A 27,510-nucleotide genomic window follows, 5' to 3' on the forward strand; every position below is an offset into this window, starting at 1 on the left:
AGACATCACCAATCACTGTTCACCCTTTCCTGCTGAGCCCATATTCCATCTTGGATTCTTCTCAACCCAGGGCCCCAGGCAGCCCTTACCAATCAATCAGAGTTGGCATTTGGAATGAAACTCATTTGTCATTTTACCTCTGGGCACTGAGGAACCATCAGAGGGTTTTCAGACCAGACTACCATGGTTAGATTTGCATTTTAGGATGACCAGTGTGGCTGAGGAGCGGAGAAAGGTCCAAAGTAGGGGAGGCTCCAGGCAGCAGACCGTCAAGGGGCTGGCGTGTAGTTCAGCCAATGCTGGCTGTGAGGATGGAGAAATCTGGTGGAGGGAGACTCGTCAGTGTTTAGGGATTGGGGAGGAGTAGGAAGCATCCAGGATGACACTCTGGATTCTAGCTCTGGGGTTCTTCCCTGAAGACTGGTTAATGAGTGGGGCGCTCACTGCCTCGGAAAACAAGTCCTTCGAGTGGATCACTGCAGGCTGCACAGAGGCCGGGAGCAGTGAAGGGCACAGAGCTCAGTGTTCAGAGCACCCTCTCGGCGCTGCTGGCCCTGCTCTGGGTCCCCCCGTCCTTTCAGAGCTGCACCCAGCACCCCCTCCCAGCAGACTCCTTTGCTGCTGCCTCTCCACCCTCAGTGGTGCTTGGCAGGAAGATCCCTGCAGGCCTCAGTGTCCTCATCTGCAAAATGGGAACAATGACAACTTCTTCACAGGGCTTTGGGATGAACGGGTGCTTTAAAAATTATACAAGGGCTTGTTCGTATTAGGACTGGGGCTCAGGTCCAAGTCCAGTTAGGATTTTGATGAGGGCTAGGGTTGGGTCCAGGGGTTTCAGGGGCAGCTCCCAGGGTTTCCTCCAGGGCGGGGGCCCACAGCTGCTAACACCCTCTGTGCCTCTCCTCCCCAGCTCACCGTCTACCTGGGAAAGCGGGACTTTGTGGACCACATCGACCTCGTGGACCCCGTGGGTGAGTCCCTGGAGGCCAGAGAGGGAGGGGAGGGGGGAGGCAGGGCTGGCCTGGCTCCTTCCAGAGAAGAGCGTGTTGAAGCTGCCCAGGAATAGCCTTCAGGTCTCCAGAGTGGCCTGGTACCAAGAACAGGACGTGCGTTCAGTCAGCAAAAGCTTACCAAGCAGCTACTCTCCTCTTCAACTGAGGGACCTGTGAGAGGAAATTGTGGGAAGGATTGAGGTAAGAAGCAGGGCCGGTGTCCTGATGTCACCAGGAGGATGACAACAGCCACCACTTATCGTGAGCCTTATTATTACCCAACACCGAGGGTAACTGCTCCTATTATCATCCCTGCTTTACCGAGGAGAACGAGGCACAGGGAGGTTAAGTGACTTCCTCCAGGTCACAGAGCGAGTAGATCGAGGAGCCTGGATTCAAACAAACCCAGGCAGTCTGGCTTCACAGAACCAGGTGACAGGTGACAGGAAAACCTAGGGGCTTGTGAAACGGAGGCTGTCCTCGCTGACATGGGGTTCTTACCGGAGGTTGGGCACTTGCAAGGACTTTTTCTTGCTCAGGGCTTCTCAACCTCAGCACTCTTGCCGTTTCGGATTGGATCATTCTTTGCTGGCGGGGGCCACCCTCTCTGCTGAAGGGTGCTTAGCAGCATTCCTGGTCTCTACCCTTTAGACACCAGCAGTCCCCCATCCCAGTACGACAATCAAAAATGTTGTTAGACCTTGCGAATATCCCCTTGTGGGGCAGAATCGCCCCCAGTTAGGATTCTAAGAACCAAAGCTCTCCTTAAAGAACCTCAGTCTCATTGCCTCTTCCCACAACTGTTTGAGGGAGGGAGGCCCAGGATGACCCCTATTTTACAAATGTGGACGAGGCCCAGAGAGGTTAAATGATTAAAGAGGGACGTGAACAAACCCGAGTGAGGCCAAAGAAGGTGACGGTTTGGGAGGATGGGCCCTGGAAACTGCATGAGGCCAAGTCCAGGTGAAGAAAGTAGGATGTGTTGCTTGGGGAAAAATTCACAGAGAACGTGGCCTGTCATCACATCCCTGCGGGCTTTGCTGGGGCCAAGGGGACAGGAGTGACTTGTGGTTCCAGAGCCCAGGTGGGAGCAGAGGGAGCAGAGTGGCAGGTTTCAGCTCGCTGAGAGGAAGGCCTTTGTGACGTTACGGAAGGAGACCTGGGGAGTCCCTGGGGTCCCTGAGCAGGCTGTGGGCTGCAGAGTCCAGCTCTATTCCAGGCCCCTCCCTTCCTGGCCTGGAGCACTATGACCCCACCCCACTTCTTCTCCCCAGCCCTGTCTTGTGTCCTCTGAGGCTCACTGCCCCCTCTGCCATTTCCATCTCCTCCCTGAACTTGGAGGCGGGGAGCAAGCATCCCTGTGTTCGCCTGTGGCCTGCTCCAAGGCAAAGTTTCCTACAGGCTGTCTGAGGCCAGGGCTGTTCACACCCCTTGGCCTTTAAGGATAGCAGCGGGGTCACGGGGACTGGGGAGAGGGACACGAGGGATCTGGCTCCCCTAACACACACAGGCACCCTGAGAACTGTTTGACAAGTGTTCATAGAGCACCTGCTTCATGCCAGGCCCTGCAGATCCCAGAGAGTGCTGGGGCATCGTCCAGAGTTGCTCAAATGACCCACAGTGAGAAAATCTTTTTCCCTCACAACGTTGAGCTGATTGTGTCTTCCTGATGTTTAACTCTACCCCTGGTTACCCTGCAAACTCAGGGGCAAGTCCGAGCCCCCTGACCTCACAGACAGGACGTTTAAGGTCAGGCCCGGCCCTCCTTCCTCCGACGCCTCCGGGGTCTGCTCTCCCAAGCCTCAGAGCCGTGCTCTTCCCACTGCCCACCTTGGGCTGTCCCTTGGTCACCTAAATGATGACCTTTACTTGCCCTTAAGACCTGGTTCCCCTCCCCCTCCCCCAGGGAGCCTTCCCTGACACCCCTGGTTCGGGGAGTGCCCTTGCTGGGATGTCCTCTGCATTGAGTTTCCACTCAGCCCCTGGTGCCCAGGCCCAGAGGAAAGCCCACAGTAAAAGGAGGGAAGATGCACGTCAGGCTCTGGGCACGGGGTGGACACCCCCTGACCAGTCGTCCCTTGGACCTGCCCAGCACTGGGAGAAGACCAGGAACCCTCCAGGCACTCACTTCCTAATGTGGCCTCTGAGGGGTCAGCTCTGGGGGTCAGTGTGGGGTGAGGGGGGCTGTGGGTTAGACTGGGGAGGGCAGGTGACGGGGTGACCCCTGAGCCAGTCTTTTTGGCCTCCTGGGGTCTGGGCAGAGAAAACATCCTTCGTCTTCAGCTGGACTCTGTACTCCCAAGACCAGGCCTCGGGACATTCTCCATGGTGTCACACGTGTCAGGCACTGTCTAACACTTTACACATACTGACTCATCTCGTCCTCACAGGAGCCCTATGACGTAGGTACTACAGCATCTGTTAATCCCAAATCCCAAAGCTGTGCAAGCCCCAAACTGTTCATGAGTTTGACACAAAATTCAATCAGTGGCAAACCTGACCTGAACTGATGGGAGGCCACCGATACCTTAGGGACCCTCTTGGTGAAAATATTTGCGTCTCCCTGCAGAGGTATCAATGACTGACAAGGGGTGCCGCCCCAGAGCTGGCAGAAGACATTAGACAACCTGTGGAAGATGGACCATATGGTGTTCCTACAATTCAAACCTTCTGAATTCCAGAGTATACCTGATACTGGGGTTTTGGACCCATCTTCTTATTCTGACTAACAGATGAAGAAACAGAAGTTAAATAATCTGCCCAAAGTTGTGAGCTGGGTCTGTCAGGCCAGCCTGGGTGGGTGCGTAAGGGGGGACATGGTGGTACCATCGACCGGGCGCTGGCCTCCCCATTTCGCTCATGATGCTTTTGGACAGAAAAATGGTTGAGTTTAAATTGAACTTGGTGTTTGGGGCTCAGAAGTTGAAATGGTCAAGTCTACTCACCCTCTGTCCTTCCTCCAGATGGTGTGGTCCTGGTGGATCCTGAGTATCTCAAGGAGAGGAGAGGTGAGCTGTGGCCCTTACCCCCAGCCTGTCAAGGGGCCTCCTTTTCCTCCATGACCTCCAGCCGAGGGCCTTCCTGACTCGCAGGCAGAATGTCAGCAGTAAGAGAGGCAATAAGCCTGTCCCTGCCCCTCCCTGCTGGTACTTCCCTCGACAGCTCCAGTCAACGTCAGAGCAGGTGCCTTGGCCTCCCCCGGCCTGGGGCGGTCCTGCCCGCGCCCATTTTGGGAGAACCTTCTAATGCCCTGAGCCCTTTTACATCAATCCATCATGACTGTTGCAAGGCTGGGGATGCAAACAGAGCAGGAGTTAGGGTCTCATTGTACAGAAGAGAAGATTGATTCCTGGGGAGGTCAAGGAACTGTCTAAGGTCAGGAGGACAGGAGGCGGGGCGGGGGGTGAGTGGGACAAGACTCTGAGCCTTCCGGACACCACCCAGCACTTGTTTCCCCTCCCACTACTCTTTCCCACTGTGCTCCTTCCCAGCCCCTATCAACCCTGTCAGACCCTCTCCACAGATGCCCTGGGCTGCAGTGGGGGTGGAGAAGAACAGAACCGATCCAGCAGTCAGCCCCACTTCCTCCCAGGGGCCAGGCACCTGACACCCCATCCCAAGGGCAGCGCAGCCCTCCCCGCAGGAGCTCTGGGACAGACCTGTGCCTCCAGTGGGGCCAGTCCCAGGGCTGCGGCTCACGCTCTGGGGGGGGGGGTGTTTGCTGCCCTCCCAGGCCCCTCCTTAGTGCCCCCTGCTCCCACAGTCTATGTGACACTGACCTGCGCCTTCCGCTACGGCCGGGAGGACCTGGATGTCCTGGGCCTGACCTTTCGCAAGGACCTGTTTGTGGCCAACGTGCAGTCCTTCCCGCCAGCCCCTGAGGACAAGAAACCCCTGACTCGGCTGCAGGAGCGCCTCATCAAGAAGCTGGGCGAGCACGCCTACCCTTTCACCTTTGAGGTCAGGGACTGCCAGCCCCTGGGGCCCCATTCCAGAAACATCATGTCTAGCAAGCCCTCTGGGCAGGCATATGGGGGCAGCTGGGGCAGCAGCGCCGTGCCACCCAGTTTCCCAGTGTACGCTGGGACCAGGGCATTGGCACTTAACGTTGCCTGGTAAGTGTCTCTGGCCACTGCCAGGGGCATCACCCTTACCTCTGCGCTACTCCCCAGACCCTCCTGAGTCCGGGTCATTGGTGGGAGAAAGGGGGGTCGAGGGGGGCTGCTTGAGAGAAAGAAGGAGCCCTTTCTGGCCCCTGGGTCACCGCAAGGCTGTCTCCTCCCTCAGACCGGCTGCCCACTAGCCCTGCTTCAACCCAGCTCACAAACGAGGATGGCAAGTAGTGGATTTCCCTGCTCGGCCATCTTTCCACTCCAAGACCCCAAGATTCTGGATTTTCAAATTAACTGTTTCTCAGACTCTGATTCTGTGATTCAGTGAAATCCCCCGGCTTTCTGTGAGGGTCAGAGAAGGGGAAAGGATGCAGAGCCATCCTCTCTGTCATAGATGTGTTAGTTTCTTGTGCCTGCTCTAAGGAATCATCGCAAACCTGGTAGTAATTAAACCTGCTAATTAAAACACGAATGTGTTATCTTACGTTCTAGAGGTCCGAAATCAAAATCAGGTCTCACGGGGCTAAAATCAGGTGTCAGCAGGGCTGCCTTCTTTCTGGAGGCTCCAGGAGGGAAACTGTTTCCTTGTCTTCTCCCGCTTCTGGAAACCACTCACACTCTTTGGTCCCTAGCCTGCCCCTCCTCCATCTTCAAAGCCAGCAATGGCTGGTCCAGTCTTTCTCGGATCCCATCACTCTGACGCTGTCTTTTCTGCTTCCTGCTTTCACTGTTAAGGACCCTGTGATAAGGCCCATCTGGTTAATCCAGGGTAATCTCCTCATCTCAGGATCCTTAAGTGAATCACACTGTAGAGTTCCTTTTGCCATTTAAGGTAACATTATCACAGGTTTTGGAGATGGGGATGTGGACATCTTTGGGGGGCCATTATTCTGCCTACCACAGTGGACATCGTGGAAAGACCTTTTCAACTCTTGTTCTGTGGGGACTGTGCTGGGTTAAACCCTCAGATAAAGAAAAACACTGAAATCCTTGGCGTACCTGAAGGGGCCTCTGGTCTAACATGGGGCGTGGCTTGGCATGGTCTGATGGGGGAAACACGGTCTGTCCCCTGAATTCCCTAGTCTGATGGGAGGGACATGGCCTGTCCTTAGGGTCCCCTGGTCTGATGAATGTGTATATGGGTGCCTGGGGTGGGAGACACAGAGAGGTCAGTGGTGAATGTGACAGGCCTGTCCGTCCTCTTAACAGATCGCTCCGAACCTCCCATGTTCTGTGACGTTGCAGCCGGGGCCTGAAGACACAGGGAAGGTGGGTCACCCCCAAGGGAGCATCTCTCTGGGTCCAGGACACTGTGTCTGCAGTTCCCTGGCTTTCTCTCTGGGGAGGGTGCTGGAACCCTCCGTGTAGAAGCCTCCTTGCCTCTAGGCCAGGCTGATCCCACCTCAGATAAGCGGTCTTTTCAGACAGGGCAGCAGATACGGTATCACTCAGTGATGTGCCCAGGGTCAGTCTCGCTGGCCTCGGTGTCGTCTGCAGAATGTTCTCTGGAAAACCAGCTGGCCTCACAACCTTGTGCGGAGGTGCCGTCATCACTGTTTCACAGGTGGGGAAACTGAGGCTCAGAGAGGAGTGACACCATGAGTGGCCCAGGCCTCAGATCTCTGAGCCCGTTTCCTCATCTGCGAAATGGAGGTGGTAGGATGTGCCTCGTCGTGCGGTCTAGAGGGTGGAGTGAGACGCTGCAGGGACACGCCCAGTGCAGGGTCTGTGCACCGGAGGTCAGGGGGAGCTCTCTAAACAGGGCTGCAGAGGTGCCTGTTGTTGTTTCTGGGCGGCTGCCTCGCTGAGTGATGAGGACAGCCCCCCAGACAGGCAGGAGTCTGGAGAGGAGCCCGGTCAGGGAGCAGCTCTGCGGGAAGGTCGGATGGGGGAGGCAGCCCCGCGGCTGGCTGAGCGCAGGGCTCCGAGTCAGACGAGGGGGGTCAGGCCGTGGGAACGTGGTGCTCCCATCCAGCGGCCTTGTTACATGAGAGGGTGGGCAGGCTGTGCTCACGGGAGCCGGTCCTCTCCAAGGCTCTGCGGTCAGTGACCCCTCCCCACAGGCCTGCGGTGTGGACTATGAAGTGAAAGCCTTCTGCGCCGAGAACCTGGAGGAGAAGATCCACAAGCGGTGAGAAGGGCGCAGCTTTCGCCTGCCTGGGCGTGGGCTGCCTGCTGGCAGGGGTAGGGAGACAGGATGGGCAAAGTCCGAAGAAGACAGAAGTCACAATGCCTGGAAGTGTGCGAGGAGGGGCCTCACGTTCCAGCCTTGGGAACTCCGCAAAGGGCACTCGGGAAGGCTTGCAGGTTGTGAGGGCTTCCTGGGGGAGGTGGCTCAGTTGCCTTGGCTCAGGCCTCAGCGCTTTTTCCTTTGCACCACTGTACCCGCTTCCCTTATCTCCCTGCCTCTAATCTCTTCCTCTCCAGACGGCGTGTCCTTTAATTTTGTTTTGGAAAAAAAACGAAAAACGAAAATCAGATTGTTTTAAACAGTGAACAAGATGTTTCCCGCCAGCTTGGACCCCCATCTCCCAGTTCTCCTGGGAGGCCATCAGCAGGAGGTTGTGGCGGCGGGTTAGGGGGGTGTCAATGGAGGCTTCCAAACAAGGCAGGGAGGGGGAGAACGTGAACCCACCCAGGGCAGAGGGAGGAGGTCAGCCGTATGTCGGAGAGGGGAAACCTTTTCCTGGAGAGACACAGCCCTGGGCAGACAGAGAGCCCAAGCTAGCAGACAGAAATTGCTGGCCCTGACTTCTGGGGTGCGCTGCCCAGCCCCGCGCTCACACCTGCCCCTCCTGGGGTCGGGCTCTGCTCTGGCTCCCGGCGAGGCTGGCCTCAGCCCCCAGCTCTGATGCACCCTGCTTCCTGAGGGCGCTGCAGCCTCTTAGGGAGCGGGCTGAGTCTGCCACCTAGTGGTCGCAGGATGCATTGCACATCTCTAACTCCAGCCTGGCAGCTTATGTGTGTGTGGAGATGGGATCCTTCTCCCTTGCTTCTCTGTCCCCCTTTTCTTCTTAAGCCCTGAGATCAGAAGAAAGGAAGGGGGTTGTAGGTTGTGGTAGGTGGCCTAACCAGAGCAGGGAAGAGGAGGCAGCATTGAGAGCCAGCACCTACCACCAATGGGACATTTTAAGTCCACGCTGGAGTTACTAATAATGATATAGCAACTATCACTTATCAAGAGCTTATTAGACACCAGACACAGTTCAAAGTGACGGACATGTATGAACTAATTCAGTCCTCACAGCAACCCTAAGAAGTGGGTCCTGCTGTTGTCACCATTTTACAGATGAGGAGACTGAGGCACGGAGGTTAATTTACTCAAGGTCATATAGTTAGTATGGGGAGAGCTAGGACTTTAGCCCCGGCTATCCAGCTCAGGGAATGGAGGTGGCTTAGCTGAGAAAGAGGGATGCCGGGATACTTAGCACACCTGACAGGAGACTGCCTGGCTGAATCCCATCCCCTCACCAAATCTTCGTGTCCTTGTTTCCTCCCTGAGCCCATCACCTTCATTGAGCCCCATCCCATCTCTGGGCCTCCATCCTCTCACTGAGTCTTTATCCTCTTTACTCCCCCTGCCTGAATCCACACCTCCTCACTGAACTCCTTCACCACTCTGAGCCCCGTTTCTTCATGGGCCCCTTGTTCCCTGTGTATATTTTTATTTAATAGATACTTAGCAGGTATTTATTATATGGCAGCAGGCACTGTCATAAATACTGAGAATACAGTAGTGGACAATGTAGACAAAAACTTCTGTCCTTAAAGAACTCACACTATTAGGTGACATAAGAGATGCAGGAAGTGAAACAAGGTCCCTTTCTTAGCGTCCCGCTGGCTACCAGCACACAGATCCACATGAAGTGCTGCCGTGGGACGGTTCGGCCTCTGATGTGGTGGGAGGGAGTTCAGACCAGGAGAAGATCAGAGTGGGCGGATCTCGGGAGTTTCCTGGTCGAGCAGGTGTTTGGCTGGGCCTTGAGGAAGGAAGCAAATGAGGGCAGAAGCTGGAAGAGAGTGTTATAGGCTGGGACCCAGTATAAGCAGAGCTTCAGAAATAGGACTAGATAGACCATCGAGAATGATAGTGAAGAAGTGGAGGAGGCTGGGGACAAGATGGAGGAGGTTGGAGTGGGACCAGATGGTGACAAGGCCCTATGCCAAACTCTGCAGTTTGGACTGGAGTCCGAGGTCATGGGAACCACGGCAGTCTCTTCAGCAAGAGAAGGATGTGAGGGTCGCAAGGAAAGAGGATGGAGGCAGGTGACTCTGGTCATCCTTTGCTCTACCCATCTCCACTAGGAATTCTGTGCGCCTGATCATCCGGAAGGTGCAATACGCCCCGGAGAGGCCCGGCCCGCAGCCCACAGCCGAGACCACCAGGCAGTTCCTCATGTCGGATAAGCCCTTGCATCTGGAGGCCTCCCTGGATAAGGAGGTAGGAGGCTCGGGCTTGGCAGGGGGTGGGGGCCGCTCCCCCAGGGCTGGAGCCTCAGATCCCAGCTCTCCCATGCCCTCCAGGCCTCCTCGGCTGGGAGCTTCTGCCTCCAGCCCAAGGATCACAGGGCTCAGGGAATCTGAGACCTCCGCTGGAGGATTTGGAGAAGCCTCTTGGGGACTAAAGGCGTGGCAGAGGTGGGGCATGAGCTCGAAGTGTGCGATTGACTTCAGAAGTCAGCGTACCTCCTGAAGGGTCCTGGGTCCTGGCCATCTCCCTGCACCCCTGTCCCCCTTTGAAGTGTGAGCACCTCCTCTCCCTTTGGGGGGGCAGCTGAAGGCAAGTGCTTGGGCCAAGATGCAAGTTGAGGCTCTTCAATGAGGATTCAGAGCAGGTTCCCTCAGTGAGTGCATCAGCCCTTCCCCACCTTTCTCCTGCTTCTTCCAGACCCTCCTGGGTCTAAATTCCAGGCAGCCAGAGCCGGCAGAGACTTGATATATCACCTACTCCAGTCCCTCCATTGTACAGAGGGGGAAACTGAGGCTTAGATAACCTGTTCAAGGTCACACCACTCTCACCCTCATTACCGTTATTATTACTGTCATCGTTACTTCTGGTGGCCAACCCCGGAGTGGAACACAGGAGTATCACCTTCTAACTTAACTATCTTTCAAGGTCCCACAAAGGAACTTAAGTTTAACATGCCCAGAGGCATCAGTGGGAAGTGGCTGATGAACTTGGGGCCAATGTCAGAGTGGCCAAGGCCTGGGGAACCCCAGGAGATGTGTGTGGGGCCTCTTCTCCCTCCCCGTCATCTAAAGCTTTGGAGGCTTCCCATCCCTCCCTCTCCCTTCTTACACCTCCCAGATCTACTACCACGGAGAACCCATCAGTGTCAACGTCCACGTCACCAACAACACCAACAAGACAGTGAAGAAGATTAAGATCTCGGGTACTCGGGCAGAGGGCCGGCCCAGGGGGTGGCAAGGGGACTCCTCCCAGGGGTTGGGGCAGCTGAAGGCTCTCCCCTCACTAACAGCCTTGTACATAACTACCGGCCCACAGAGAAGCCCAAGGCCTGCTAAGCCAAAGGGCAAGGCTTTTGAGGCTGGCAACACAGGCTGCTTATTGGCGGGGTAATGAGTTTACTGTGGAAGCCCCCTCTTCTCTTAGTTTCCCTGGGTTCTGGCCAGGGCTGTCTTTCAGGGGGAGATTTTTGTTTATGGAAGGAGTGGGCATGTTTGAGCTGCCATGTAGAGGATGGGTCCATCTCCTGCAGAAGCTTCTGGTGGACTGGCTGTTGTCTGGGGCTGAACATCCCCAACTCAGGGAGCCTGGGACCCCTGGCTTACCCCACATTGTCTCCCTCTTCCTCCCCAGTGCGCCAGTATGCAGACATCTGCCTTTTCAACACAGCGCAGTACAAGTGCCCCGTGGCCTTGGAAGAGGCCGAGTAAGTGAGCACAAGGCCAGCTTTGGACGTGTGGGATCCGGTGGGGAAAAGAGAAGCCCTAGGTCTGGTCACAGGTCCAGGTGGCTCTTCTCCACCTGGCAGAGGGCCTGGCCTCAGATTTCCTTGCCGCTCAGTGTAAATGACCCTGAACAGCCTTTTAGAAACCATCCGCTTGGTTTAGCTATAAGGAAATGCATGCTACAGTCAGGGAAAAGACCCACTAAAACTAGAATGACAAAATAAGAGCTAGTGAATCTAAGAGGACTGGGGTTATGGAGGGAAGAGAATAATTGCACTGTACTGGAAACCTAGATCGCACAAAGCCCTCTGAGTTGGGGTTGCTGCTGACCCCAGTACGTAGGGAAGGAAATGCGGCCAGAGAGGTGACCTGCTCAGCCTCACAGGGCTGGCCGGCGGCAGAGCTGGGGCTCTTCTGACTCTGAGGCTTGCTACACCCCAGCTCGCTCATTGTTGAGAAGGGGGATGGCGGATGGAGCAAAAGCAGGTCAAAACTAAACAATCCAAACACCTTACACGTGATGGCTGGAGATGAGATAAGGCAAATAAGGTCTTCATTGTAGAACCCAGGGGGTGGGTATATGGGTGTTCACTGCACAATTCTTTCAGTTTTCCTGTATGTTTGAAATTCTTTCATAATAATGTGTTAGGGAAAGAAAAAGTCCATTCTGTCTCCACTAAAAAATTATCCTAGCCAAACAGCACAGGGCCGAGCAGTACCTTGAATCTTTAAAACCTTGCACCTGCTTACGAACCAAGAATGAAGTTGTTGGATCACCCCAGAGTCATTGCTGTTTGCACGTGGAGCAGAGATGCGCCCCTTTTGGGTGGCAGTGGTCTCCCTGCCAGAGCTGGGCCTGGCCCATGTGGCCCCTTCGTGGCGGAGGGGGACTTGGAGCAGGGCTGGGCTCTGTGACCTGGCTGGGCTGGGGTTGGCTCTGGGGGGCATCTCCACATCGGTCCCCCTTCTTCCCAGTGACACAGTGGCGCCCAGCTCGACATTCTGCAAGGTCTACACGCTGACCCCCTTCCTGGCCAACAACCGAGAGAAGCGGGGCCTCGCCCTGGACGGGAAGCTCAAACATGAGGACACGAACCTGGCCTCCAGCACCCTGTGAGGACCTACCGTCCCTAGTCCCAGGCTCTTGGATGTCCCCCCTCCCCTGGCTCCCCTACCCTTCCCCAAAACGGGTCCACACCCACCTTGGTCCCACCAGTGCCAGCGTGGGCTCAGGCTACCCTCTCCCCAAGCGTTGTCCAGGGCCTGTCCTCATGAGCTTGAACTGCCAGAGAAGCTGTCCCCGAATCCCACCCTTATCCAGGGGTGCCCCAGAGAGCAAGATGGACCACTCGACCAGCCTCTCGTAGTCAGTGCTGCACTCTGCTGGCTTGCCTAGGGGAGGGCAACCTGGAAAGGCTTCGTGCAAGAGGCAGGAGCTTCTGACGTCATGTCTTCTGTTGGATAGAGTGTGACCCTGAGGCAGAGCAAGGCTGGAAGGAAGGAAGGAAGGAAGGGAGTGGCTTCTGGGAGGGTCCTAGCAGGAGAGGGTGACTCAGGACAGGCCTGGGGAGTCTGGAGATTTGAGGGTGGTGAGCTGGGCTAAACCACACGTGGGGGTGTCCCCAGAGGGCAGAGATCCCAGGGCCATAACATAGGGTCACTCCTGTCCCACGGTCACCACTGACTCCCTGAGGCCACCCTCCACTAGTGGAGACCTGGGGGTGTGGGGACCCGTCTTGCCCTGCCCGCTGAGGTCTGGCCCTTCCTGGGGGTTTGACCCACCTCTGCAGCACTGCTGCCCGCCACTCCAGCCCAAACACTGTCTCACCCGCCCCTTCATATGCTACCATCTCCCCTTGGAGTGTTTGCTGTCTTCTTCCCTGGCTCGAATCCTACCTGCTTTCGAGACCTAATTAAAGCATCACTTCCTGCAGGGTCTTCCCTGATACCCACTCCCCTCCTCTCCCCCGCCACCTGCCCTCTCCTCTCTGGCTCAGGAGTGAGACAAAGGGAACCCACGTGAGAGCAGGAAGAGCTGCTCCGCACAGCACTCCTGGGACTCAGGCCCCTGGAGGGAAGCAGGGGTTCAAAGCCAGACTCGGAAGCCAGGGCTCTGAGTTCCCGCTCCCTGAGAGCAGACCTCGCCTTTCTCACGCACTGGGCTCTGCCTGTAGCTGGTGGCTGAGTGGCCAGGAAAGGGGCCGATGGCTGCTGCCCACACCGCACCCCATCCTGCCGGGTCTTGCCCACCAGCAAGCCCTGTGAACCGACTTCCCCGTGTCGCCTTGCAGGTTGAGGGAAGGAGCCAACCGGGAGATTCTGGGCATCATTGTTTCCTACAAAGTGAAGGTGAAGCTGGTGGTGTCTCGGGGAGGGTAAGTGCTACAGCCCAGCCCAGACCCAGACCCCGAAGTACAGCAGGGAGGTCCCTGATGGCCACACCCGCTGCCCCATTCTGCCTGTTTGCTGGACCTTTTAGCTGAATCCTGTTCCTTCCCCTTTCCCTCTTCTACTTCAGAGGCCTTTGGCCCCTCTCTTGCCCCTCCCCTCTTTCTCTCCTCCCCCCTTCTCCTCTTCTTCCTCTTTTTCCTCTTCCTCTTCCCCATCGCTAGTCTGGGCACGTGGGAAGTGGGGGGCAGCTTCCTCAGAGTCTGTGCTGTGGGGTCTACAAGGGTGCCATGTCCGTCATCATGTCTCAGGGCACAGCACCCACCCTAACTCATACCCAGGCTGATCTGCTGGGGAAATGGCTCAAGGAGCTCAGAATTCCAGAGTTGGATTGGGGATGCTCCGACTCTCCCATTTTACAGATGGGGAAACAGAGGCCCAGACAATTCCTCACACATTTCCTGAAATCTCCTCCCTTAATCTCAGGTCACGGGCTGGCTGCTGGGGTCATGGCGGTAGACCAAACGTACTCCCTTACCTGGAGCATTGTCTGGTGGAAGCTCAGAGAGAACTCCCACTTTTCTCCATATGTTGGGCCCACATGTTGTTATAAACCTAGAATTAGGATTTCTAATTTGTCAGAGGGATTTTTTTTAATTCATAAATTTCTATGAAAAGATTGGAAAGCTAATAGCATTAGACATCAAGTCTCCTTTATTCTTAGAATAATGCCTCGTGCAGGTGACAGTGTGTAATACGGACCATATATTATAGGACATCTCAGAATCACAAATCTCAAATCCCGTGTCCTTGCAGGACCCACAGTCTGCCTCAGGCTCCTTCTTGAGGAACCCTTGGGGAATCCTAAAGTGCTTCCTTCTGCCATTGGATAGCCCCAGCCTCCCCAGGGCAGGCAGCACAGGGGTTAACTTTTATGTCTCCTTTACAGATAATGACCCTGGGGCTCCCCTCGCAGGGAGTTTGGCTTAGCCGGGCCTGGGTTCCAGTTCCCCACGCAGGGCTCACACCTCCGTACGTCCCTGAATGAGCAGTTACAACGGGGGTGGGTAGAGTGTGTCCCAGGATCTAATCTACCCCAAAGGGGAACAGAGGTGGTAAATGAACGTGCTTTCTGTTTTCTTCCTCTCTGAACTCTCTCCTGACCACTTCTCCCGCCTCCTCTGACCCACCCACAGCCTGTTGGGAGATCTTGCATCCAGGTAAAGTCCCTTCCTTCAACCTGATCAACTCACCTGCCTGAAGGGCCCAGAGACCATTGTCCTGATTGTCCAGAATCACGGGCACTGGGTTGGAAGGAATCTTAGCGGTCACTTTTGATTGCCAGGCTCAGGCCTGTGCCGGGACTAGGACCCTCTCCAGAGGGACTGGGGAGGTGCAGTTTCTCCTTTCAAACCTCGCCCTGCTCTTCCACCGTACCCAAGTGACAAGGACCTTTGCAGACAGCAAAGTTGGCTCCATTTATCTGGGGAGTGGCCCCCAATCAGTCTGTTTTACAGGATGTTTTGGAGAAATGCAGGCTTTGTGGCTTTCAAACTTCTACACTAATGAGAACTAACTGCTGGCTGAGTGTCGTCAGGGAGAGGCCCTGAGATCTGCCTTTGTAGACAAGGCTTCCTGGAGCCAACTGGATCCACGTGCATTCCAAAAATACCTGTGCCCCAAACTCAGTGCTTTGCTTCCTCCTGTCACAAGATGCCACTATTGCTCATCCAAGAAAACTGAGTCCATTTGGAGAGGTGAAATTCAATTCAATGTAATTCAGTAAGAATTTCCTGAACCCATACTTGAGCCCAGCCTTGTGAGGGGGACTGAGCTCCCAGAGAGGAATCAGATACACACCCTGCCCTTGACTGCTCATAGCCTGGTGGAAGGTTAAGGTCCAGATTCTTCCATCTGTATTCTGGATGGCTTTAGTGAAGGTTGACAGTCAGTCTTCCACCAGCTTCCATTCTGATAGCTCACTTTTCCAAGTGAACCTGGAGAAGCAATCCCCTTTGGAAGCAAAAAGCAAAAAAAACAAAAACAAAAAAGCCAAATTGTTTCAATAGCCTTATGAACCCCCCATGTTCCTATTGAGGGGAAGTAATAATTCTGGCAGGCACAAGCGTCACAGTTTAACCAAGCCTTTTACCTACGTCACCTCCTGGAAGTGGCTCTAGAAGGTAGGTATAGTTAGCCCCGTTTTCCAGATAAGCTCAGTGAGACTTAAAGATGTGAAGTGTTGGGGCTTCCCTGGTGGCGCAGTGGTTGAGAGTCCGCCTGCCGAGGCAGGGGACACGGGTTTGTGCCCCGGTCCGGGAAGATCCCACATGTCGCGGAGCGGCTGGGCCCGTGAGCCATGGCCGCTGAGCCTGCGCGTCCAGAGCCTGTGCTCTGCAACGGGAGAGGCCACAGCAGTGAGAGGCCCGCGTACCAAAAAAAAAAAAGATGTGAAGTGTTCCTCAGTGAGTGGTGGGGCTGGTGGAACAGCCCTTTCAGGTTGCGTAGTTTATACCCCTGACCCCTCCGTCCCCTGCCCCATCCTCCTCTCAACCGGCCCCTGGCAGCAAAGTCAGTAAGATGATGTGCCTGTAGGCGCTCACAGTTGACAGGGCCTTGTAGGGTGATACCACCTAAGTGGAGTGGAGGAGCTTTCAGGGCTGCTTTTGTCTGGAGTGGAGAAAGAGGGTGGGTGGAATCACCTTCTCAATTCTGAGATGTTATCACACAGGGTTAAGGGTGTAAATTAGGGAGTCAGAATCCTCAGTCTGTAACTTTCTTTTTTTTTTTTTAAATTTCTTTCTTTCTTTAATTTAATTAATTAATTTAATTTTGGGCTGCGTTGGGTCTTTGTTGCTGCTCGCGGGCTTTTCTCTAGTTGCGGCGAGCGGGGGCCACTCTTCGTTGCGGTGCGCGGGCTTCTCATTGGCTGGCTTCTCTTGTTGCAGAGCACGGGCTCTAGGCGCGCAGGCTTCAGTAGTTGTGGCACTCGGGCTCAGTAGTTGTGGCTCACGGGCTCTAGAGCACAGGCTCAGTAGTTGTGGCGCACGGGCTTAGTTGTTCCACGGCATGTGGGATCTTCCCAGACCAGGGCTTGAACCGTGTCCCCTGCATTGGCAGGTGGATTCTTAACCACTGTGCCACCAAGGAAGCCCTGTCACTTTCTTTTAAGAGCTGTACGGCCTTGGATATGCTGCGTTTTCTCCTTGGTCTCAATTTCCCAGCCTGTACATTGTTGTTGTGAAGGTTAAATGAGTGACTCTAGACTACTCCTTGGCGGAATGCCCTGGCAGTCCAGTGGTTAGGACTCTGCGCTTCCACTGCAGGGAGCACAGGTTTGATCCCTGGTCAAGGAACTAAGATCCTGCAAGCTGAGCAGCAAGGCGGAAAAAAAAAAAAGTAAACTCCTCCTTGGCACAGAGTCAGTACCATATGAGTGTCTGCTCTTGTTATTATTCTGTCCACCAGGGCTAAGGGGAGAGAAGGCCCAGTCAGAAACGTTAGCCAGTAGCAGCACCGCTCCCATCCTTCTATCCCCACACGGCTTCAAGGCTCTGTGCACAATGTAGACGGTGCTGGGGCCTGGGTCCCATCTAGCTTGAATTTGATTAAGCCGACCTCAGCAGTGCATCATCTAGATTGCAGGGGGCTAGGGCCACCTGAGCACTTTCACAGGAGCCCCCTGGAGATGTTGGGAGATAAGACAGAGTGAGGGTGGGAGGAGTTCCAACCAGGAAGTTGGGAAGGGCAGTGTCAGGGGAGGCTGGGCTGGCTGTGGCCATTTGAGGCCAGCAGGGACTCAGGGCACCTCTGGAGCCACTCAGCGAGCAAGATGCACACTCACTGCCCTGGGCAACCCTTTTCCCACCCCTGTGCCTCCTCCCAGCTCGTGGGAATCCAGGGATCCTTCTCAGGAAAGGGGAAGTTTCCATGTTTTTTGGAGCCAGGAGAAGAAATCTCCCAGTTCAACTCCCAGATAGACTGATGCTCAGAGAGTGGTGGAACTGGGTCTTGGGGCCAGATTTCCTGCCTCTTGGCCCACAGCTACCGTAAAACCCTCCCCAGTCCTCAAAGTGACAGGGCATTGAGACTCACAGCCTGGGACTGGATTCAAGGCTCAACTGGTCTGGGTCTCTTTCAGTGACGTGGCTGTGGAGCTGCCCTTCACCCTAATGCACCCCAAGCCCAAAGAGGAACCCCCGCATCGGGAAGGTGAGCAGAATCTGTGGGTCACTGGGATGGGGTATCCCTATCACCCCACCTACCTCTGGGTCAGCCTTCAGCCCAGGGTCACGCCTTTTCCCCAGCTCATGGGATCTTTTGTGAGGCCCACACTCCTATTTGCATCTGACTCCTCAGGAGATAGAGAGGTCTGGCTCTGTTCTCTCTGGGCTGGGGGTGGTGGTGGGAGCTGCACAGGCCATGCTTGGAGCCCTTGTCTGGCATCCAGGCATAGCGGAAGGGGCTGCATGGATAAGATGATCCCTGGACACACCATCCCCATAATTTTTCCAAGTGATACCGGATTAAACCTAAGACTGTTTCGGTTGAAAGAAACATTGTAGTACGTACCACAAAGAAAGAAAAGTGTTCCCACAATTAAACTTTGAAATGCCATTGATTGTAAACATACCCCAAGTTCAGAGATGTGAAAATGTGAATAAATGGTTGTATTAGAGTTAGTGACAGTCCTGCATGCGACAAATGAATCTAAGTCGTGCTGGAGAAGTGCCAAAAGGAGCAGGGTCCAGAGATTTTTCTGTTCTCCTGGGCCTGCTGTGGGCCTCCCTGGCCCTCCCTGGACCCTCCTCCCTGCATTTAAGGTTATTCGAGGTGTTACCAAGACCAGGGACCAGCCCTCCCTTCTCCACTCCCCTTCCTCCTTTCCCTCCCCATCTTAGCTTAGTTGTCCCAGGGTGGGGACCTGTGCCCACCTGCCCACTTGCCCACTCACCAATAACCCATGGGCGCTCGTCTGCCCTGTGTTTAGTTCCAGAGAACGAGGCTCCAGTAGATACCAATCTCATAGAACTTGACACCACGTAAGCCAAACCCTGCCTGCAGACATATTGGGGGGGGCGGGCCTTGGGAGGTGGGCGGGGCTACCTGGTTATTTGCATTTATGCTAATTAACACCCTGAGGAGCAGCTGGTCTAACCCGTCTGCTGAGAGCTGCCTCTGCTCGCCTCTTCAGCAACCCGCTTGCCTGCATGTGACTTGAAGGACCCTCGGTGCCTGTTCCTCTTCCTCCTGCCTTGGTGGGGTCTGTCTTCCTCCCTCGTCCTTGCACGTCCGTCAGTCCGTCAGTCCGTTCGTCCATCCACAGCACCTGCTCGGCTGTCACAGGGCTGGTTTGTGGCCCTGGGCTGGGGCTCTCTTGCCTGGCCTTCACCCAACCAGTGGAATCAGGCCGTAGGGAGGGGAAGTTTCTGGGGATCTTGTTGCTTCTGACTCCCGAGGACCAATGTGGATTCCCCTGCGGTCGAAGGCTGTCGTGTCACCGGACAGTGGCCAGAGGGGGAGGACCTGGGCGAACATCAGGAAATACCTCCAGGGCCAAGCAGCTTTCTCGCTCCAGCTCCAAATCTACACTTCCTTTGTCCCCCAGGAGATATTTGGGATATGGGGTCTTAAGTCACCCCATGAGGACACCCCATGCGGCTGGCTGAATTCTGTGGGGCTGGGGCCTTGGGTGGGCCTATGTGGACATGTCTTATAGTAGAAGGGAACTTACTGTTCTTAGAAGCAGCCCTTAGCCCTGAAACCCCCTCAGGCACCCTCTTTTCCCACCCACATTTTCTCTGCCCCCCTATTTAGATTGGCCTACCCCCCTTCCCTGCCCCCGACAGACCCTGTCTTATCCAAGATCCCTCAGGGTAGAATGTGAGCTGACACTTCCCTGGAAAAAAGGGATTTTCTCTTCCAAGCCAGGCCCACTGCTTCCTGTGCAGAAAACAGGAGTGCTTTCTTCGGGTGGTTGAATGGGGTTTCTTGGGCCTGTTCTTGGGGGATTCAGAATAGAATATGCTGTGAAACTGCTGGTGGCCTGGCCTCTCTGTGGGAATAACTTCCTCCTCTGGCCCTAACCCAGCCACACTGACCCCCCCTCCCAATTTTATGTGTCCCTTGACCCCAACTCCTCAAGAACCAGGTCAATTTCCAGCCCTTAGGCAAACTCATGCCTCCCTCTGGTATTTCCACAACTGGCTGGTCCCACTGTCATTGATGGGCATCCAGATGTGCCAGCCTGGCAGGCCTTTCTATCCGAGGCCAGTCCCAGAGGCCAGCCTCTGGGTCCCACCTGGCTGTGCAGGCTCTCCAGCCCCTGGATAAGCCTACTCTCCCTGCCCTGCAAACACACCCGTTTTCCTTGTCTTTCCCACCAGCGACGACGACATTGTGTTTGAGGACTTTGCTCGCCAGAGACTGAAAGGCATGAAGGATGACAAAGAGGAAGAGGAGGATGGTACCGGCTCTCCACAGCCCAACGACAGATAGACTGGGGCCGGCCCTCCCTCCGGGCAGCTCCAGGTCCGCTCTCACGCACTAGGATGCTTGTTTGTCTTCTTCCTGCCCTGGTTCCCCCTCCCCTTTGTTCTTCCAGCTTCTACCGGGGGCCCCAGTGGTCTTTCAGGTCACGGTGGTGAACCTCTGGCCTCAGGATTGGCCCCGTCACCATGCCAACAGGGCCACGTGCACCACCCTCACCACTCTCACTGCAGTCACCTCTCCATCCCCTGCTCTTTTCCTGTTGACCCCCAGAAAGGCCAACATGGCTCTGGTCTTGGAATTTGACTTGGGATGGGGAGCAGAAAGGGGAAGATGGGGCATGAGGGCTTGGAGGGGCGGGGATGGGGGCTCAAGACACGTGAGAGGATGTCCACCTTCCCAGGTGATTAACACAGTTCTGGCAGCTAAAACATGACCGACTCGAAGGCCAACCTCTGGCTGGGAGGGGCAGACCGGTGGATAGATTTTCCATGCAGTTCTTTTCGCAGTTTGGACCCACCAAACACCTCTCCCCTTCCTCCCCCATCCCCCCCCATGTCCCTCTGTGACTGACAGTGACATTGGTGAAGGTTTGTGGACCCCAGGAATGGAGCAAAGTAGCTGGACTGACTTTCTTACCAGCAGTTACCTAGTCTAAGGCAAGTTGTGTGAAGTAGCCCAAGTCTATTTCAGTATCGTCAGGATGTAATATCCTAACTGCCTTGTATCTTGTGTGTGTGTCCTATCTACAAATATGCACAGAGGAAGAGAGAGAGAAGGGAGGGGTCTTCAGAAAGCACCAAGGTCCCGAGGAGGTTTCCTGAAGGGTGACTCTGAGAGATGGGGGCGGGGTGGGAAGATGAGAGTCTGCCCAGCTCCCTTCCTTTGTAGACCTAAGAGTGATCAGTGACCCCTGAAGTGATTACTGGTGTGGGAAGTGAGGGCTACCGGTGTCCTCCTGCCCTTGCAGTTCTCCAGGGCCGGGCTGGGCTGCCCCTGCAGGCTAGGAGAGAGCACCTGAGGTCACTGTGCCCACAGTCAAAGAGGATCCTTCCCCAGAAGGTGACAGGGTCCATCAGGATGCCCTCACCTAAAAGGAAGGGGGGGACTCCTTTGTTTCCTTGGGGAGTTGATGACCGCCCCAGTAGTTCCCAGTGTCATGGGTACCCAGTACCCATTGGCTAGTGTTGGTGTGATTGGGACATGGGGCATTTCCAGGGCAACAGGGCAGGCAGACAATGAGGCAGAAAGTGTTAAAAGGTATCTGTTTTTGTCTGACCTTTACTGCTCATTTACTCTGTGACCTTGGGCAAGTTCCTTTCCATCTCTGGGCCTCAGTTCTTCACCTAGAAAACCAAGGGGTTTGACCAGATGATCACAAAGGGCCCTCCCAGCTCTGCCTCCAAGAATTCGTGAACATTAGAGCTTCTGGTCTGGTGGGTGGAGCCAGAGCCACTGACTCTGATCTGTCTGCTACCAGCGAGGATTCATTGGACCCCAGAGGTGGCAGGGCCATGGAGAGCACCTAGCACCACCACCCCACACCCACTCCAGGCCTGAGAAAGGCCCTTCTTGGGCTCCTGAGGGGTTGTGTGATGTCAAGCTGTGGCCATAGCTAGCATGAGCTGCTTGGCCCTAGGGCCCGAGTGTTACAGAAGGACAGAGCTTGTATTTGCTGAGGTGGGTGGGGGAAGAGCTTGTGATAAGCCCTCCAGTACTTCACACCCCCTTTGGATGTCCTGAAGTTTACCTTATACCCAAGCAAATATATTGATTCGCAGGGCAAGGGGATCTCTTGCTCCTTTCTATCCCTGTCCCATACTTGTGAAAAGGGAGATGGCGAAATTTTATTGTACAAGTTGCATCTCAACCCTTTTCAGTCCAGCCCCTCCTGGGGTGGACCGAGCAACCACTTTCCATGGTGAAATTACCCAGTTCACGTGCCTGGCGCTGTACCCCCGCCCTTCCCTTCTGAATCTCATGAAGACTCAACCCTAGGGACCCCTACTCCAGGTCAGAACCAAGTCAGCTTGGGGCAGTCACACACCCATGGCCAGTTCTGGGATCCCAGGTGCACCCAGCCCCTCCCAGAACCTGCTGGGCAGTCTGTACCTCATTTGGGCAGCTGGAGAGTTAATGAGCTGTTGGAACAATGCATGGCAAGCATATGCTCTTCAGGGTTGTCTTCTGGAACCTTTGGGGCTGATATAAGACCCTTTAGGATTTGGGGGTGATCACTTGCCTACAAATAGACCTCTTCCCCCATCCCTAACCCGGTCACACAAAAGCTTTTTCAGGCTGGTTTCTTGACCTCCTTCCACCTCAAAATCACACTCACCATATTGGGTTTATCCCAGTGTTGAACTGAAATTTCTCCAGCTGCAAGAAGCATCATGGGCCCATTTAGCCTTTTATTTACTCTTTGGGCCCAGGGTTGCAGAAGGGCAGTGGTCAAGTTCATCTGAAATTGGCTTAACCATCCTTGGTTGACAACTTCTCCGCTTGGCGCTGAGCACTGGAGACACAGAGTTGGGTCAGTCCCAGCCCCTGTCCTCAGGAAGCGCATGGTCAAGGGAAAGTTTTACGGGAAGTAGCGAGGGGGCCATTGCATTCAGGGTTCCATGATCGCTGCTAGTCTGTATAGTGCCTTGATATGAATTAGAAATGGTGTCCCTTCCAGGTGGATTCCACCCACATTGGAATGCACAGCTTCTTGAGTGGTCACAGGCTGGAGTTTAGCCCCACTTGCCCCTGGGCTGGGCGCCCTCCTGCACAGACATGCACTGCAGCCCAGTGGGATGCTCAGGCTTCTTCCTGAGAGAAAGAACATACAGATCATCTTGCCAAGTTTCTGGTTGGTTCCAGACCCCGCTTCTCCTGCAGTCCCTAAGCATGACTGAGTTCTTCTCTGCAGGGCCCCTCTCCATCTGGAGTCAGCCTGTCCAGGGGAACCCTTGGAGTGAAACTGGGGGTGGGGGAGCCCCACTGGGCTCCAGGCACCAGCCCACAGTACTGGCTCTCTCTGTCCACACATTTGGAGCCTGTGCTGACCCTGCCTCTCCACACTGAGACTTTGCAGTGGGCCATGCGGGTGGCATGTAGATAGCAGTCTGGGCAGGAAGGGAGAGCACGGCTCGGGGTGAAAGTCTGCAGGCAGACGGCCAGCTGGACTTCCTCAGCCTTCCAACCTAGAGAAGAGTTCAGTCCCCGTGAAGATAAGGACAGAGTTCTTTGGCTGGACTCCACGGGCCTTCTCAGTCTCAGAGCCCAGACAAACTGAGAGTGGGCTCACTTGGGGTCTTGGTTCAGCTGGGGGAGTTGCTGACAAGCTGGTCCCACGTGGTGCCGTGAAGAGCACCCTGGCCTGCGAGTCCACGATGCCGCTCCGTGTTGGCTGTTACCACCCAGCTGAGGAGCTTGAGCAACTCATTCAACCTCTTGGGATTGGTTTCCCTAACTGTAAAATGAGACAGCCGTCCCTTTCCCGCCCAACTCGAGGAACTTGTGAGGCCCAGAGGAGATGCAAGTCAGCTCTGTAAGTTGCATACGGCTGCCCAGGCTGTGGCCCTGCTACTGTGGGGGGGTAGCCCAGGGTCACACAGGACGTTTGCCGCTGGCAGAGCCCTCCCAGCCATCTTCATCTCTTGCCCCCGTGTCACTTAGGCAGAGGTCAGCCAGGATGAGACGAGGCCAGTTTGGCTTTGGTGACCCAGCCGAGAGGGAAATTCAGATACTATTCAGGAATGCCGTGTCTCCGGGCAGTGGTCCCAGCAACCCAGACAGAGAGACTGGACGTGGATTGTGTCAGTGATTGGGGGGGGGGGGGGCGGGGGCGGGGGCACACCTTGGTGTCAGAGGCCAGGAAGCATTGGATCTGATCCCAGGTTAGGGACAGCCTCGTCCCCCAGGCCCAGGGGTGCTAACCCCCCCACTACCCCACTAGAGAACCCCAAGGGTGAAGTGGAATAGAAGTTGCCTGCCCCTTCCCTTCAAAGTGTAAGACCCCCTCCAGGACCAACCAGAGCTGCCAGTTGTCGCTTCTTGGTGAAACTTGGGAGGGATTGGGGTCCGGGGAAAACCCAGGCCTCTTACGCTGAGACCTGAGCCCCAGCTGACACATCCCCGGTGGTTTCAGCAGCCCACAAAGGCAGCTTCCCTCCTGCCAGCGACTGGGGGCTGGACATCCTCCACCCATCCCAGAGGAAGGCATTAGGCCCCGATCTTGGACCCTTATAGGGTCTCATGGACATAGGCCTATACCTGTTCTGGTTTTTAAAGTCAACAAGGACCAAAACAGACTCCCCCGACTCGTGCATAAGCCTGCCTTGGGCCTGGCATTTTGCTTTCCTGGCCCAGGCAGCTCCCTGGACTGGAATGGCCTACCCATGGGGCAGGATCCCCACCTCTACCACTCCCCTGCAGGCTCACTGCACAGTGGCTTCAAAGAGAGGCCCGTTGAAGGGGGAGTATCCTCCCCCATCACTCTCTCCCAACTCTTCACCCCGAAAGGGAAGTCAAAGCACAGATCCCCAGGACCCAGGACCCATAGACTCTGACACACTGGTTTTCAAACCAGGTGCTGTGGAACCCCTGGTGTGTCACAGAGCTTTGTCAGGGGCTGCTAAGGTGGGAGAATGGGGGTGGAGGCCAAGGATAGGTCTCCAGCCCTCCCCGCCATTCCCACTTCCACCAGAACAACTCTGCTTTTATCTGTCTTGCCTATTGAGGTTTCACCTTTAAACTTTCTTTTGAAGAAAAACTTCTTCAAACCACCATTCTGAGGTTTGATCTTAGACCAGCAAGCCCAGCTTCTATTCTTGCATTTCCTGTTGGAATGACTCTAGCCTTCCAATACAAAGTATCGTCCTATTGGAACTTGGGTCCCAGACCCAGGCCCAAGCATTTGCTTATTCACGCGCACACACACACACACTTGGTTTTGTAGCCCACCCCCACTGAAGCTCCAGCCTGGGTTTCATTTGGGCGGGGGCCTGGTGCTGTGAGGATGGGTCTTGGCCCTGAAATTGGCCCAGGCATTGTGGGGGACCATGGAGGAAGCAAAGAGGCCCAGCCCCACCCCAGGACTTGTGTCTGTGCCCCAGTGTGACACCCCACTCCCCCGGCCCAGGCCCATGAGACGGCAGAGGGACAGCGTGGTGGGAAGAGAAACTAGAGTTAGGTTCCTCTTTATGTACAGCCAGCTTTAGTAAAAGAAATGCCAAGGGAGGACTTTATGGCAAAAGTCCCTCCTATGAAGGCAGGATTCCTCCAGAGACCCTTTAAGCAGCAAATTTCCCTCGAGCAATTCTCATAGGATTCCATGCCCACCTCTGCAGTCAACTGAATGTGTGGGCAACAGGCGGGTGTCTGAAGAGAGGCCGGTTCCCTACCTCCAGTCCCCTAAATTCTCTTTCTGCTGGTCTGCCCCTCTGCCCAGGTCCCTCACTGGGGCTGACTAAGAGGTGGGCACTTCGGGGAGACCTGGACCAGCCCTGGGCACAGCATCCTGCCCGGCCCCCACCCAGGGCATCCAGGTGGAAATGTGAGAGTCGGGGCACAACAAGCCATGTGGCATGGGAGAAAGAGCGCCCAATGCTATTCTGTGTTCAGTCCGAGTGTGCCCTTGGGAACCTGACCTCCGTTTCCCCTTGTGTAAGATGGAGATAGTGCCCGGCTCTGCCCAGCTCAAAGGGATTACTGCAAGGGTCATGGGAGAGGTGGGTATGGAGGGGGGCTCACAAATTCGGGGTGTGGTCATGGCCTGCCCTGGAGATCCAGGAGCACTCGGGGGATGATGGTTGGATGGGCCGTCTTCCTGGGACGTCTCTGCTCAGTGTTGGGGTCTAGCCACAGATGTCGGGGGAGGGGGCTGCGCATTCCTTTCCAATGGGAGCCGGCACTTAACCTGGTACTGTGTGTGGATCCTGGGTGTGAGGAGTGACAGGTGGTGGAGACTGGTCTCCAGGTCTGTGGCCCTTCTGTTAAGTGATTCTTTTGTGACACCCTTATTCCTGGGTCACCTGCCAGGTTTATCTGTTGTACCCGTGGCATTCCTTATTATGTCAGATAAGTTATTACAGTTTATTCAACTCTAACAGGACAGTTCTAACCGTTCTAATGAAAAAAAGAACCATAAATAGGAGACCATTAAAGGTCTTTTATGACAGATGCTGGCTGTGCTTTTATTTCTGTCTCATAAGCCCATGGCAGGACATAGACCAGCAGAAGCTGTCCCTGCTGCCCTGGACTAGCTGGGTCAGGTGGTGGCCCCAACTCCAACCTGGCTGCTCACCCCCTTCTCCTCCCCTCGCTGCCATTTACCAGCCTTTGGGCCTGGGGAAGTTGCCAAACCTCTGATCCTTCTCAGACACCACTGGGTCCCATGACCCCTGGTTTGCTCCTGGGGTGAAGCCATCCCATCTTCTCCCCACTGACCACTTCAGCTGGAGTCCTGTCCCAGTCCCAGCCCTGGTTCTTACTCAGTTCTCATCTCCTGCTCTGCTGGGTCTCCCCGAAGTCACTTCAGGTTTCCATGACTTACCCACTGCCTGTTCCAAAAGAACACATGGGAGGAGTGGGGATATAGGTGAGGAAGATTCAGAGTCCTAAATGACAGTGTATCGTATTAACATGAAAGGAAGATGCTGCTGAATGTAAGATGGCTTTCCTAGAAAATTGGTCATATGTGTGAAACCATTTTGTTTTTTACATTCCTGTAGAATAATGTGCAACTTAGATCAGTGCATTGCCCTCCTGGTCGGCCAGAGGGTGATCTCTTTCCTCTGATGCTCCCAGCCAGAGAAGGGTAATGGGCAGACACTGACATTTGAGTCAGGAGACATGAGCTAGAGCTTTGATTCTGCCCTCCCACGTGGACTGTATCAGTCCAAGTCCAGATAAACGGAGCCTATGCCAGTATATCAGTGGCAGGAATTTAATCAAAGAAACTGGTTATGAAATATTGCAAGAGTTGAAAGGGCAAATGAGATGTAAGGCAACCCAGCTACAATGGGAAGTCACCACCATCTGTAGGGTGGAAGGACAAGGGAGAAGAGGTGGTGTTACGGAGCTAAGGACCAGGGAAGCCCAATAGGGCTGTTGAGGGAGAGAGTAGCTGAAGAATCCAGACCATAGAAGAAAAGCCTCTGTTCCTGGGATGCTGCCCAAAGCAAGAGGGTGGGGGAAATACTCTGATTTCTCCTTTCCTTCTGCCCTCCTAATGGCAGACTCGAATTAAAAGTTAATTTTCAAGGAATCTTGGGGAATGTAGTTTGCAATGGTCAATGCCCTGCAATACAGAGCAGGAGAAGGTCAGGGGATTAGATCTGAGACCAAGTAGGCAAGTCAACAGCTCTTCCTTAATCTTCTCAACCAAAAACCAGAAATAATCCTATTGGCCTGGATACCACAATTTAGAAGGAGTACCCTGACACCTAAACAAGGCTCTAAACATGGAAGAGGTCTTTGCAGTTACCTCTTAGCTTTGAGCTTTTCTCCTGTCACTGTCTTCGTGGTGTTCTGAGACTTCATTTATCTTAGCTTTTAAAATTTTCAGCAAATCAAAATAAATTGTGTAGGAGTTTCAAATTCTGGCCAAAACAGAGTAAGTCCACTAC

At 54.9% G+C, this 27,510-nt stretch overlaps 1 protein-coding gene across 1 annotated transcript in view; it reads left to right on the top strand.

Annotated features, from left to right (window-relative positions):
* ARRB1 (arrestin beta 1) overlaps positions 1–21,931 on the top strand; it is a 72,078-nt gene extending 50,147 nt beyond the window's left edge. The window contains exons 3-15 of the mRNA XM_082660570.1: positions 911–971; positions 3,956–4,000; positions 4,756–4,952; positions 6,314–6,373; positions 7,168–7,235; positions 9,410–9,545; positions 10,413–10,497; positions 10,926–10,998; positions 11,993–12,130; positions 13,309–13,392; positions 17,547–17,617; positions 18,396–18,447; positions 19,792–21,931. Coding sequence (XP_082516696.1) covers positions 911–971; positions 3,956–4,000; positions 4,756–4,952; positions 6,314–6,373; positions 7,168–7,235; positions 9,410–9,545; positions 10,413–10,497; positions 10,926–10,998; positions 11,993–12,130; positions 13,309–13,392; positions 17,547–17,617; positions 18,396–18,447; positions 19,792–19,903 — 1,182 coding nt within the window. The 3' untranslated portion in view covers positions 19,904–21,931. The remainder of the gene's footprint in view (positions 1–910; positions 972–3,955; positions 4,001–4,755; positions 4,953–6,313; positions 6,374–7,167; positions 7,236–9,409; positions 9,546–10,412; positions 10,498–10,925; positions 10,999–11,992; positions 12,131–13,308; positions 13,393–17,546; positions 17,618–18,395; positions 18,448–19,791) is intronic.
* Positions 21,932–27,510: the final 5,579 nt, after the last annotated feature.

The sequence above is a fragment of the Grampus griseus genome, assembly GCF_964374135.1.
Source record: "Grampus griseus genome assembly, chromosome: 8".
Taxonomy (NCBI): domain Eukaryota; kingdom Metazoa; phylum Chordata; class Mammalia; order Artiodactyla; family Delphinidae; genus Grampus; species Grampus griseus.